This window comes from Phoca vitulina, unplaced genomic scaffold (genome assembly GCF_004348235.1).
Source record: "Phoca vitulina isolate PV1807 unplaced genomic scaffold, GSC_HSeal_1.0 scaffold1, whole genome shotgun sequence".
In the NCBI taxonomy this organism is placed as follows: Eukaryota; Metazoa; Chordata; class Mammalia; order Carnivora; family Phocidae; genus Phoca; species Phoca vitulina.
Window position 1 is genome coordinate 34,572,679 of NW_022589704.1, and position 12,985 is coordinate 34,585,663.

The 12,985-nt window shown below is 40.3% G+C and overlaps 1 protein-coding gene across 3 annotated transcripts in view; it reads right to left on the minus strand.

Moving 5' to 3' along the window:
• Positions 1–12,985, minus strand: part of LOC116632964 (aldehyde oxidase) — an 80,230-nt gene that overhangs the window by 20,388 nt on the left and 46,857 nt on the right. For 2 of the 3 annotated variants that reach the window (XM_032405101.1, XM_032405081.1), the window contains exons 21-25: positions 8,824–8,948; positions 7,027–7,160; positions 5,884–5,971; positions 1,626–1,712; positions 610–801 (exon numbers count right to left, since the gene is read on the minus strand). In XM_032405101.1, the coding sequence (XP_032260992.1) occupies positions 610–801; positions 1,626–1,712; positions 5,884–5,971; positions 7,027–7,160; positions 8,824–8,948 (626 nt within the window). The remainder of the gene's footprint in view (positions 1–609; positions 802–1,625; positions 1,713–5,883; positions 5,972–7,026; positions 7,161–8,823; positions 8,949–12,985) is intronic. The other variant, XM_032405091.1, reaches the window with a different exon arrangement.

The following is a 12,985-nucleotide window of genomic DNA, read 5'->3' on the forward strand; positions in this document are numbered from 1 at the left end:
TCAGCAAGGAAGGGCCGAGAGCTCGCTGGGCAGAGGCTGTTCCCTCTGGTCCTCCTCTCCCTCTCTGCCCCAACGGCACAGCAGAAGGCACAGAGCGGGGGGCAGGCAGGGGAAGCACGCCGTGTCTCCCCACCCTAACTTGGCTCCAGGATTCTGAGTGCAAGAGGCATGGGGGTAGGGGGGAACAGAGCTTGTTAATGAATGAAACTGGGACCGAGACTTCAGGAACAGAAAGGAAACTATTTTAGTAACTGAAATGACTGAAACTTTCTGACAGCTGCCTGAGACGTCCAGGAAGCAGAAAAAAGAAGGGCTTGACAGAACTCGTTGGCAGCAGTTATATCCCTGGCCGATGGAGACTTCTCAATGAATGAGCTGGAATCCAAAGCTCCCTCTTCAATATCCTCTGTCTCCAGGATTTTTGGGAAAGAGCCTGAGTAGGATCACTGAACTTTGGAGTCCAGGCTCTGTCTTAACTAGTTAGCTGGGTTACCTCGGGCACATCATTTAGCCCCTCTGGATCCAAACTCCTCAACCTGAATGACCCCCGATGGTCCTCCCTGCCCTGGAGCCTGATGTCTTGTGTGTGAGAGACTAGTTTAGCCGTACCTTCTCAGGGGCCAGACCACACCGGGCTGCCACTTCGGTGATACAGGACTCAGTGATGAGCCCCGCCTGAGGAAAGCCAAAGCCACGCAAAGCTGTGTTGGATGGAAGGTTTGTTCTGCACACCCACGCCCGGCAGCGCAGGTTGGGAAACTTGTAAGCGTTTTCCATTTTCAGAAGTCCCATTTCCATCACCTGGGAAATCCAGAGTTGGTGTGATCAGATTCTCATCCTTCCATACCTATTTTGCCCTCCTGAGACCTAAGACCAAAACCAGGCAGGAAATGACCAACCCTCTCTACATCACATCAAACATGCTAGAATAGATCCATGTCCTAAATTAAAAGAATTTTTGTTATAAAATAATTTTTAAGGATTTGAATAATTTTTCTTTTGAAATCATCATTTTTTATTTTCATATTTTAGGGCTAATGCATTTTTTCCCCAGGTTTCAGACATCTGCCAAAGACTTTGAGGCATTCACAGGCTCTAAACACTGGGTCTACAGAATGTAATGAATAAAATATCCTACAGAGCATGAAAAAAAATGTTTTGGTATTTGGTCTAACGCACTGGTTCTCAACCAGGGGTGATTTTGTCCTCTGTCTTCCCTGGTAATGTCTGGAGACACTTTTGGTTGTTGAGACTAGAAGGTACTGTGTCACTGACATCTAGTCATAGAGGCCAAGAATGCTGCCCGACATCCTACCATGCACAGGACAGCCCCACAACAAAGAATGATCCAGGCCAGAACGTCAACAGAGCCATGGGTGAGGTCTAATGCTTGCATTTGGGAAAAGAACTCTAAGTACGGGAAACATGGCGATAATATACAGACACAGACTTAGCCAGTATCTCTGGGCTCACTCTGGGGGCACCAGTAAGTAACACATGGCTATCCCTGCAATGTGGGTCTTTATTTATTTATTAAAATATTATTTAACTATTGAACAGCTTCTAAATTGTATCATTTTATGTAATACTTTCCAGAATGTGAACTTGCTTCTTAAAGCACTTACAAGTAATGACTCATCCAGGGAGGCGCCTCCATTGCTATAATGCTCCATATCCAGGGCCAAGATTCTGCCATCGTTCATGAACCCAGCCTAGGAAAAGAGAACTGATCTTTAATGCTGGTGCTGGGGACCATGTCTCTCTACATTTTACTTTGTCACTTGGAAGTCCTCCTCACATGGATAGAAAGCTTCATGAAATTGGATTTGGTGATGATTTCTTAGATATGACAAAAGCACAGGCAACAACAACAACAAAAATAGATAAATTGGACTACAGCAAAATTTAAAACTTCCATATATCAAAGAACACAATCAACAGAGTGAAAAGGCAAACCAGAGAACGGGAGAAAATTTTTCAAATCATATATCTAATAAGGGGTTAATATCCAGTATGTATATGAACTCCTACAACAACAACAAAAAACCCAACCTGACTGAATAGACATTTCTCCAAAGACAGTATTCAAATGCCCAATCAACACATGAAAAGATGCTCAACATCACTAGTCATTAGGGAAATGCCAATCAAAATCACAAGATACCACCTCACATCCATTAGAATTCTGGCTACTATAAAAACACAACCAAGCAACCAGCCAGTAACTGAAAATAGTAAGTGTAGGTGAGCATGTGGAGAAATTGGACTGCCTGTGCACTGTTGGTGGAAATGTGAAATGGTGGAGCTGCTGTGGAAAACAGTAGGCCGTTCCTCAAAAAATTAAAAATAGCAATATAATCCAGCAATCCCACTTTTGAGTATTTATCTGAAAGCACTAAAAGCAGGGTCCCAAAGAGCTATTGGTACAGCTATGTTCCCAGCAGCATTATTCCCAATAGCCAAGGGGTAGAAGCAACCCATATGTCCATCAATGGATGAATGGATCGAAAAAATGTGGTACATACAATGGAATAGTATTCAGCCTTAAAAAGGAAGGAAATTCTGACACCTGCTATAACATGGATGAACTCTGAGGACCTTATGTTAAGTGGAATAAGCCAGTCACAAAAGGATAAATACTGTTTGATTCCATTTATATCAGGCACCTAGTGTAGTCCAATTCCTAGCAAGTAGAATGGTGGCTTCTGAGGGGCTGCTGGGGTGGAAGAAACGGGGACATATTGCTTAGTGGGTGCCAAGTTTCAGTTTTACAAGATGAGAAGAATCCCAGAGATGGATGGTGATGATGGTTGTGCAACAATGTGAACGTGCTTAATGCCACCAAACTACACTTAAACGCGGGTAAGACAGTAAATGTTATGTTGTGTGTATTCTGCCACAACTGAAAATAATTTAAAAAAGGAGAAAGTAAGTGTAGAGAAAGATATAAAAGCAAAACAAACAAAAACCCCTCCTGGAAAATTCATCACTATTGTTCTACCAACCCTTTTCTTTCCTCTGAAAGCAAATCAACCGCATAGTTCGTAACCTCCCTTTCTTGCCACAAGTCCTTGAATTCTGGCTCCACGTTTCTACCTGAACTTTCTCCCCCGAGGCCACCTCATCTTCTAATCTCCGAATCTGGTGGCCTGCTCTGAATGGACTCAGCACATTTTTCTCAGAGGGCCCAATTTGATGAAAACTCTCAGCAGCATTCGGTGCTACTCGAGGTCTTTTACATAAATATCTTTTCTGTGATTCATATGTATCCAATATCCATGCTTTCCATCTGCACTCTGCTTCAGTATCTCTGAACTTATTAGAGTTCACTTTGTGATTTTTGTTGAATGGAACCAAATTCAAACCAAAGTCGTAGTCAAGGGCACGGCCTATGAATTCCAGAAGTTTGAGTTCTGGCTCTGCCACTTAACTAGTTCTGTGATCTTAGGCAAGCTCTATAACCTATCTGCGAAATGGCAATAAAGAAAATAATGCATAGAAAATTACAGGTGAGTGACTGAAACACAGCAAGTGTTCTAAATATAAATTATTAATATTACTATTATAAGTGTTATTAATATCATCTTCTGTCTTTACATCAGAAAGCATCATTTTCTCATAATTATAATCACCACTATGCTTAAGGCTTCTGTAGCTGTAACAAGTCCTTTTAATAAGGTTCCATATTGGTGAAGTACAAGGAACCATATTGGTGAAGGAACAAGATCCATCATTGTTCTTCCAGATTGGTTCCTCCTTCCAACTTGGTGCTTTCTCCTAGAAACCTCCAAGTCATGTTTCTGGTTTTATTCTCCCTTGTTCTTTGCCAAGTTTGCCACCAACTCCTATTTTATTTTATACTACCATGGCTCTTGGACTCATTTCTTCTACATCTTCCTATCACAGCTCAGACCCAAAATACTTCATGTCTGAATGCTTCAGCTGCTTCCTAATGGTTCGCCTGCCTCCGCCCTCTCTCCTCCCTGGGCCATCCTGCCCAATGCCATCATATTACCTTCCCCAATGCACCTGTGTTTGGTTATGACACTTGACTGATCAAGGATCTACCCAGTCCTACTCTTTCTTACAAGATCAAATTTCAACCCCCATCCTGAAACTCTAGGCCTCTCTCAGTCTGGCATCACTTAACCTAACCAATCTTATTTTCCACCACCCCTCAGTAATTACTGTGTATTCTAATTCGCCCTCTCTCCTTACCGCCACCCCCATCAAACATGCCATGTTGATCCCTCCTCTGTGTTTTTGCTCTTACTATTCCCACCACCCATATGTCTTCTTTCTGCCCATCTGTTCTTGAAGGCCCTTTATGTTTCACCTTCTCTAAGATGTCTCATGAACATACTGCAACCCATATTCCTCTCTCCTCATAGGATTACCACGTGCATCTCATCTTTTAACCTGACATTATGTTTTCATGATGACTTCATATGTGTAAGTTTTATTTCCCCTCATTCCCTAAAATGTAGTCTCTGTCAGAACAAAGTTCACTCTGATAAATCTTTGTTAAACTAAACCAAATTCAAAACATAGCTCAGAGTGAACGTGAGTTGAAATAAATACATCCATTATCTCCTAAAAATATGTATGCAGGTACACCAGTTGTGGGGGAGATGATGCTGTGTTCAACAGATGTTGTTATCTTTCATCCTGGGCACATGGAAGACTACGTTGCCCAACCACCCTCGTAGTTAGGTGACAAAGTCCTGGCTCAACACACGTGAACAGAAGCAAGGCCCACATTTAACACACCTGGTGCCTAAAACACCCCACACACAACACTCCATGTTCTCCCTCTTCCCTTGTGTTCTGTCCTCTGCAGAAGACTCAGTGAAGTCCCTAAGGTGTGCTCTACAATAGAGCTTTCCGAGATGATGGCAATGTTCTATATCTACATGTCCAATATGGCAGCCACTGGACACATGTAGTTACTGAGCACTTGAAATACAGCTAATGCAACTGTGGAACTGAATTTTCTGTTTTATTTAATTTAGTTAATTTAAATTTACACGTGAATAGCCATACGAGCCTTGTGACTTCCATACCACATGATGCAGTCTGAGGGGATGATGGTGGCACTCCTGGATGGAAAAAGTTTAAGTCTCTGAATAATTTTTCGGAGCAGAGTCCTCTCCTCTCCCCTTCTCCACAACCCCTGCTGATTATACTGAGCTGTTACTTGAGCAAGAAATAACACAATACAGTTTAAGCCCCTGAGAGTTTTTAGTTATTTATTATGGCAGTTAATCCATTCTGACAAGTTAATTTATTTCTTATAAAGCAAAAGAATAATTATTTTCTGCTATGGAAATTTTCCTAGGAATTTCTGGGACAGAGTTTTATAGAAATAACCTTTATATATTGAAAAATGAGGAAACTGTTGGCAAATAATTGCAATTTCACAGAACACTATTGGGAATTATTCTATTTTTAAGAAAATGTGGAAGTAGTCCGGTTATCAGATCTACTTTCATAGATGTATATATACTCACATGTTTTCCAGTCATTCACTCTGTATCAGCCAAATCCAGTTGGTACTTTTTCACTATAGGGAAATGGTCCCAAGACCACATTATAGATTGGTTACAAATGCTATAGGGAAATGGTCCCAAGACCACATTATAGACTGGTTACAAATGGAGGAACTCGGGTGGTTTCTGATTACCAAGTGCTCCCTGAATAAAGCAGATGTGAACCAGCCGATAATCAGTGAGCACAAGGAATAGAAAGTTAAACAGAAGCAGGGTTTGTTGATTTGCTCATTGTTAGTCCCCAGGAGAGAGCAGCCCAACGCTGCCCTCTGCAACCATGCAATGTTATCTTGATAACATAAATCCTTTCCATCCCCACTCTTCTTCTACTCACTTTGTACTTTCCAAGGTAAGGGTGGCGGCCTCCAGTGATTAACATGTCTTCTCCTCGCTCCAGAACACAGCGGACTGCACGACCATGTCTAAAGCAGAAAAAAAGAAAGAGTGGTAAACTGTATACCAAAGAGCTACTATCTGGGGATTATATAACTCTCAGCGAGAGCTGGAGTGGATGCCAATCCACATACATTACAGGACAACAGAACTACTGCCCTGGGGCTGTCCTGATCTCAGGCATGCACAGTGGCCTCCCCTCCCTTTGGGTCAGGGTACAATGCCTGGCATTCGCTACTTATGCAAGGGAGGGTCTTGGGTGTCAGGGGCTCTAGGGTATTGCTTTGGGAGTATTTCCCATTGTGATAACAACCTCTGCTATAGGGAAATGGTCCCAAGACCACATTATAGACTTGATTACAAATGGAGGAACTCAGGTGGTTTCTGATTACCGAGTGCTCCCTGAAAGGACAGATCTGGAATGAAGGTCATTTTGCTTCATGGGATACAGAAACTGACTTATATTATTCAGCAAAGAAATCAAAGCCTTCTACATGTGCCTGCTCCAAAGACAATTTCCTATGGTAATGTTTTGAGATCCTTAAAGGGAAATGGCAATGTAAATAAAGGTAAGCATCCACAAAAGCAAAAATCTCCATTTAAATCAAGAAAATGTATGTATGAACACATTTATTTATTTATATATTTAATATCTATATTATATAGCATATATAATATAGCAATTATTATATATAAATACACATAAAGGATTTTATATATGTGTGTTATACATATTTATAAAAGATTGAACTTTTTTCAAACCATTGAACTGACCTATATACACATACAGGTGCTAAGGACAAGTAACCACCATCCATTTGGGACTTGTTTCTGTCTACTCTTCAGGTATTTTTACTGTGGCTTTCATTCTTTTCAGTAATTGAGTCTCACTTTGGTTCTTAGTATCTGGTATGACAATATAAGATTAAAAAGTTGTAATAAAATGGCAGCTTTGTGTATTTGTATACCATATGTGATTTTAAATAATCTTAACCCAAATTCTTTCTCCTGAACCCCAATATTGAGAATGCACAGCATGACTTCATTTTATTTTTAGTCTACTTAGCAGATTTTCTCCACTTACTTGTTGGCGGCAAACGCAGTGATGGCTGCCAGGATGCCGGTTTTGAAAGCCTTCCCCCCGAAAGCCCCACCAACTCGCTTTACATGACACATGACCTTGTTAGCTGGGAGCTTCAGGGTCGAAGCAACTATGTCCTGTGAATGATAATAGTTCCCATTAATCTGATCCATCTGCAGCAAGGGAGTGGGGCAGCTTTTACACGTTTTGATTTCAAAATGTTGCACACAATACAGAAACTGTGTAGTTATACTAAATAACAGGACAGTTGCCAATAACCTAAGCATACATCCACAACTGATCTCAGTGGCATTTAGCTATTATGACATTGCAAGAACTATCATTAAGCAGTCCTTTCAGTATCAATGGGATATTTTTGTGCTAATAATTTTTTTTGAGAGACAGCATGAGGGGAGTGTGGGGGTGGGAGGAGCAGAGGGAGAGAGAGGATCTTAAGCAGGCTCCATACCCAGCATGGAACCCAATGCAAGACTCAATCCCACAACCCTGAGATCATGACCTGACCCGAAATCAAGAGTTGGATGCATAACCGACTGAGCCATCCAGGCACCCCTGTGCTAATAAATTTTTGAAAAATTCCCCTATGAACCATAACCAAAGTATCCTTTACATACTAATCCCTTGGGATACATTTCCTGAAGCAGCGAGATTTTGAGGCCTTGCACACGTCTCTCAGACTGGATCTTTTTCCCACATTCTGCTGTCTCCACTGGAGAAATTTCTCACCTCCCATCTGGATTATTGCTGAGTTGACCTGTGGGTCCTCCTTGGATGCAGGTTTTGCTCTTCCTTGCCATCCTAATGTTGGGAGGTCATTTAATCTTAACAACTCATGTTTCTGGATGTGGAGCCCCAGGGGGATGAAGCAATGGGCCCAAAATCACATAGGGAGTGAGTAGCAGACAGGAATGGAATGGGACTCACCTGACCCTTCTTAATGTTCCAGCTTCTAAAAGGCCTCAGTCCACACATTCCCACATTTCTACCTGCTCTGGTAATAACATCGGCTTGTATGACCTACTGAATCAACCCCTTTGCTTTGTTCCCCTTGCTTTCACCCTGATGTTTCAACTAGCCACTCCTGAATGCATCCCTGATGCCAGCTTGGGCAGTCTTTGTGCCAGCTTTCTTACATGCATGCTGCCTGGTATACAGGACAGAGGCCATATGTGTTTACAGAAAGAATGAGTGAATGAATGAATGAATGATAAAGGAGTGGCATTTGATCTTGGTGTGGAATTGCCTAGAAATGGCCTCTCTTCTCACCATCTAGATAAACCTCATTCTCATTACAAATCCAAACTGAAGACTTCATCTTCATGGACTTTCTGGATGATTCTAGCCCTCAGCAAACCCTCTTTTCTCTTAATTCTTCCGTCTGAATAAATTCTGACTTAGCTGATTAAGTATTAAGTTCCATTCTGTCCAATACCATTTCCTAACTGCTTCATGAGAGTTGGGTACTTATAATCTTTGGAGGGCAGGCTTTCCTCTTTTTCCTTTTGTATTCTTAACAATGCCAAGAGTACAGCAAAAGAGATCTGCTGACTCCATAACTGGTTCTGAAGTTATAAATCCACAAACAAAAGGTGCCTACTTTCATAACATTATCTTAAAAGCTCTGAAATTGTACAGCTATTAATACCCAAATGGATAGGGCTGTTAGTACTCCAAATTCCTTCAGTTCCTGCAGTGACATTTTTGTCTCTAATTATTCTTGGTATATTTTGCCAGCAGAAACCATTTAGCCACCTCTCCTCTGCAATGGCCCCATGTTACCTGTATGTATTTGGGAAATTGTGTAGAAACATAAACATCGATTTCTTGATCCTCTCCTCTGGGAACAACAAGCATGCTTTGGGTTTCCATATAAAAATGTTCTTGACCTCCCATATGTATTTCACCTGTTATAGGAAAGTACACAGAGTCAAGGAGGCTTTCAGATAGAACAGGTAGAATTCCCCAGCTGTTATCCCATTACTGAGAAATTCCACCAACAGTGCTATTGCTAGGACAGCAAGCTACACAGTTAAGGGCCACGAACACTTGGCTTTCATTATATCTGCAGATTTGAAGCAGAGTTCTGTATGGGTATCTGTCAGGTCTCCCAGTATGGTAGGTCACAGAGTTCTAGGAAAAGGTGTGCGACATTCTAGAGTCAGTCAGAACACTATGGAAAGGAGATTTCTGGTCCAAGATGAGATGGAGTAATGCACTTCTCTTGTTTCCTTCTACTAAGTACAGCACACAACTTTATTTATTTATATGCAAAAGAAATATAAGACTCTGAAAGGTAGAGAGAAGGCAGACCAGCTAGGAAGTTTGGGATCCAAGGAAAGACACATGGTGAGTTTAGTGAGTTATGTTCTTTGTTGTTGCCGTTTGCTTCATATATCCCAGACTTGGTACCAGAGAAGCCAGCAATCCCAAAATATCAATAGGAAAAGACAGAAAGAAAGGCCCCAAGAAAAGCCTACTTTCTCCAGCCAAAGGACCAAGAGATGGGAAGCCTAGCAAGAAAATTTTTAGAAAGAAAATTGGGTCACTGACATCAAATACTTGAAGGAATAATGCCTGAAAATAACCACACTACCCAGTGAAAAAACTGCGGCCCCATCCCTATCTGCAAAAGTTGGATGGAAAAATCTAGACTTCCACCCTTGTCAGGCTATAATGAGATGCCCTAAACCTTGCATTGTGGTGGTATCACTGGAAACCACACGAGGAACCTGGACTTCCACCCTTCACCTAGCAATAACAAGGCAGAAACCCCTTTTCCCCACCAACATGGGGTCAGATGAGTTCTGGTAAAATAGAAGATTTAAATAAGATCCAGAGTCTTAAAACAGAATAGTCAAATGACCAGGATACAATTGAAAATCACTCATTATACCAAGAACTCAACTTGAATGAGAAAAGACAATCAACAGATGTCAACACCAAGATGACACAGATGCTGGAATTATCTAGCAAGGATTTTAAAGCAGCCATCATAAAAATACTTCAGTGAGCATTTACATAAACACTTAAAACAAATGGAAGAATGGAAAATTTCAGCAAAGAAACAGAAGATACAAAAAGAGCCAAATGGAAATTTTAGAACTAAGAAATACAACAACCAAAATTTAAGAGGCTCAATGGAAAAAGCTCAACAACAGAATAGAGACAACAGAGGAAATAATCAGTAATCAAGAATATAGAACAACAGAAATTGCCTAACTTGAACATCAGAAAAAAAGAGACTGAAAAGACAATGAGCAGAGCTTTAGGACCCTGTGTGACTATAAAAAGACTGCACATTTGGGTCACTGACATCAAATACTTGAAGAAATAATGCCTGAAAATTTCTTAAACTTGGCAAAAGACACAAACCTACAGATTCGAGAAGCTGAGTGAATATTTGAAAATATGATAAATCCATAGAAATCCATGCCAAGACCCATCAGAGTCAAACTTCTGAAAAGTAAAAATAAGAAAATATCTTGGAAGCAGACAGAGGAAAACACTACCTCGCCTACAGGGGGGAAGATTCTTCACAAGGCAGAGTTCTCATCGGAAACCATGGAGACTAGAGGAAAAGTACAACATCTTTCTTCAACTGCTAAATGACCTATAAACTCAGAAATCTATATCCAGCAAAAATATTCTTCAAGAATGAAAAAGAAATCCAGACATTCTTAGATGAAGGAAACTAAGAATTTGTCTTAAACAGACCTATCCTAAAATAATGGCTAAAGACAGTTTTTGAAACAGACAAGAAATGATTTTTTTAGAGGAATCTTGGAACCTCAGGAAGGAGAGAGAACAATGGAAAGACTACAAATACAGGTAAACACAACAGACTTTCTTCCTCCTCTTGAATTTTACAAATTGCATTGAAAGCAAAATTTTAACATTGTTTCATGTAGTACTCAGACTATAAAGAGGAAATTTTTTAAGACTATTACAAATGAGAGAGTAAAAGGATGTGAAGAAAGGCAAATTTCTATGCGCAAACTGATAAAATGTTGCTACCAGATATATTGTAATTTATATATTATATATTATATATATGTAAAATACACCTAGAACTACCAGCAGAAAAACTAGACAAAGAGATAGACTCAAAAATACTACAGATAGATCAAAATGGAGTGCTGAAAAATGTTCAACTAAGCCATTGGAAGATAGGGGGAAAAAAATTAAACAGACAAAAAAAAACAATACAATTATGACCAGCCATTATGTTAGTTAGGTGAAAGGCAGAACTTTAAAAAATTAAGAATGTATCCAATAACAGTGATTTTCAGATGGTTTAAGGGAGATTCCCAAAGAAATCTTTTGTATTGGATTTCCTATCTTATCCAAAATCTGAATAAAGAAAAAATATAGAAAAATGAGATTATGTTTCATTTATAAAATATAAAAATTAAAATGTCAAAACTCAAATCTCAATTTTATTTTTTTAAAGATTTTATTTATTTATTTGAGAGAGTGAGAGAGAGAGAGCACGAGCAGGGTAAGGGGCAGAGAGAGAGAGAGAGAGAGCACACTCCCTGCAGAGCAGGGAGCCTGATGTGGGACTCAATCCCGGGACTCTGGGATCATGACCTGAGCTGAAGGCAGATGCTTAACTGACTGAGCCACCCCAGTGCCCCTCAAATCTCAATTTTAATGTAAAGTTTTATCAAAGACCGCACATTGAAAAATCCACTTGTCAGTGGGCTCAAATTCATGGTTTACCATATCAGTGTTCCTACCTATCCACTCAGAATTTATTTTGTTAAATACCTACTTCACTTAAAACATGAAAAGCTACAAACTATTAGAGCTCTTTCTGCTCACATCTGGAAAGCAGGCCAAGTTTTAGAACCCTGTTACATTGCGCCGTCCATCCTGCAGCCCTCCCCCCCACAGGGCCCTCCCTCTCTTCCTCTCAGGGTATTGCTCTCAACTAATTTGATCAACTAATTTGATCAGCTAATCCCCGAGATAAAATGTTATTCCACTATGGGTTTAGGAGTGATTCCTCTGGGCACATTTCCATTTTAATAAGAAGCCCTTAAAGCCTGAAAAACCATTAAGATATACAGGAGTCTATCTGTGTTATGCCCAGTAGGACAGGATGTGGGGAAGATAATCTCGGTTTCAGGGCTCCTAGATCTCTTGCAAATCCTGCTGCACAGACTGCCTTCTGTGCTCTCCAGGGTAAAGCCCGTTCTGGCTAAAGGAATTTTAAAAGAGAGAAATGAGAAGTGGCATCACGTAGAGAGAGACGTTCGCCTCAGGGTTGGGAAATTAGATCAGTTTGATTCCTGCTCAATCACACGCCTCCCAGCCTCGGCTGGCTTATTTGTGAATGGGGGCTTTTAATGCCCTCCCAGTGCTATGACATCAGGGCTAGGAAGGGGCCAAATATATTTTCACACAGAATAAAAACAAACAATAATCTCACTCCCTTCAAGAACACAGTCTAAGACTTGATGTCGTTAGTGCTCCACATAGTTTATCTTTTAAATATTTGTTTTTCTTAGAGCAGCTATATTCCTGAGGGGCAAAGTGCTGTTTTAACTATCATCTCCAGTTACCTCTTCCTGAAATAAGTGGCCAAAAATTCTTAACTCAAATGACAACTGTATTGTAAGAAAAAAAAAATACCTCACACTAGTGAGTCAAGAAGATGAAAACTTAAAAGTGGTATAAATGTCTCTTTTAAAGCATCCTGTATCACTTTCGTATTTATCAGTAGGGTAAGGGGCAGGATACAAATTAAAATTCAAGTAAGAGAGAGACTGAATAAATTCCTTAACTGAATTAAATGATTAAAGAAGATGTCAAGGGAAAGAAAAACAACTGAACTCACACAAAAACACACATGGCAAGAACAGAGGCAAGAACATACTATGGTCCAAGTGGAGGAACCCCTTTAAAAATGGATATTTTCAAAATGCTCACACCTCAT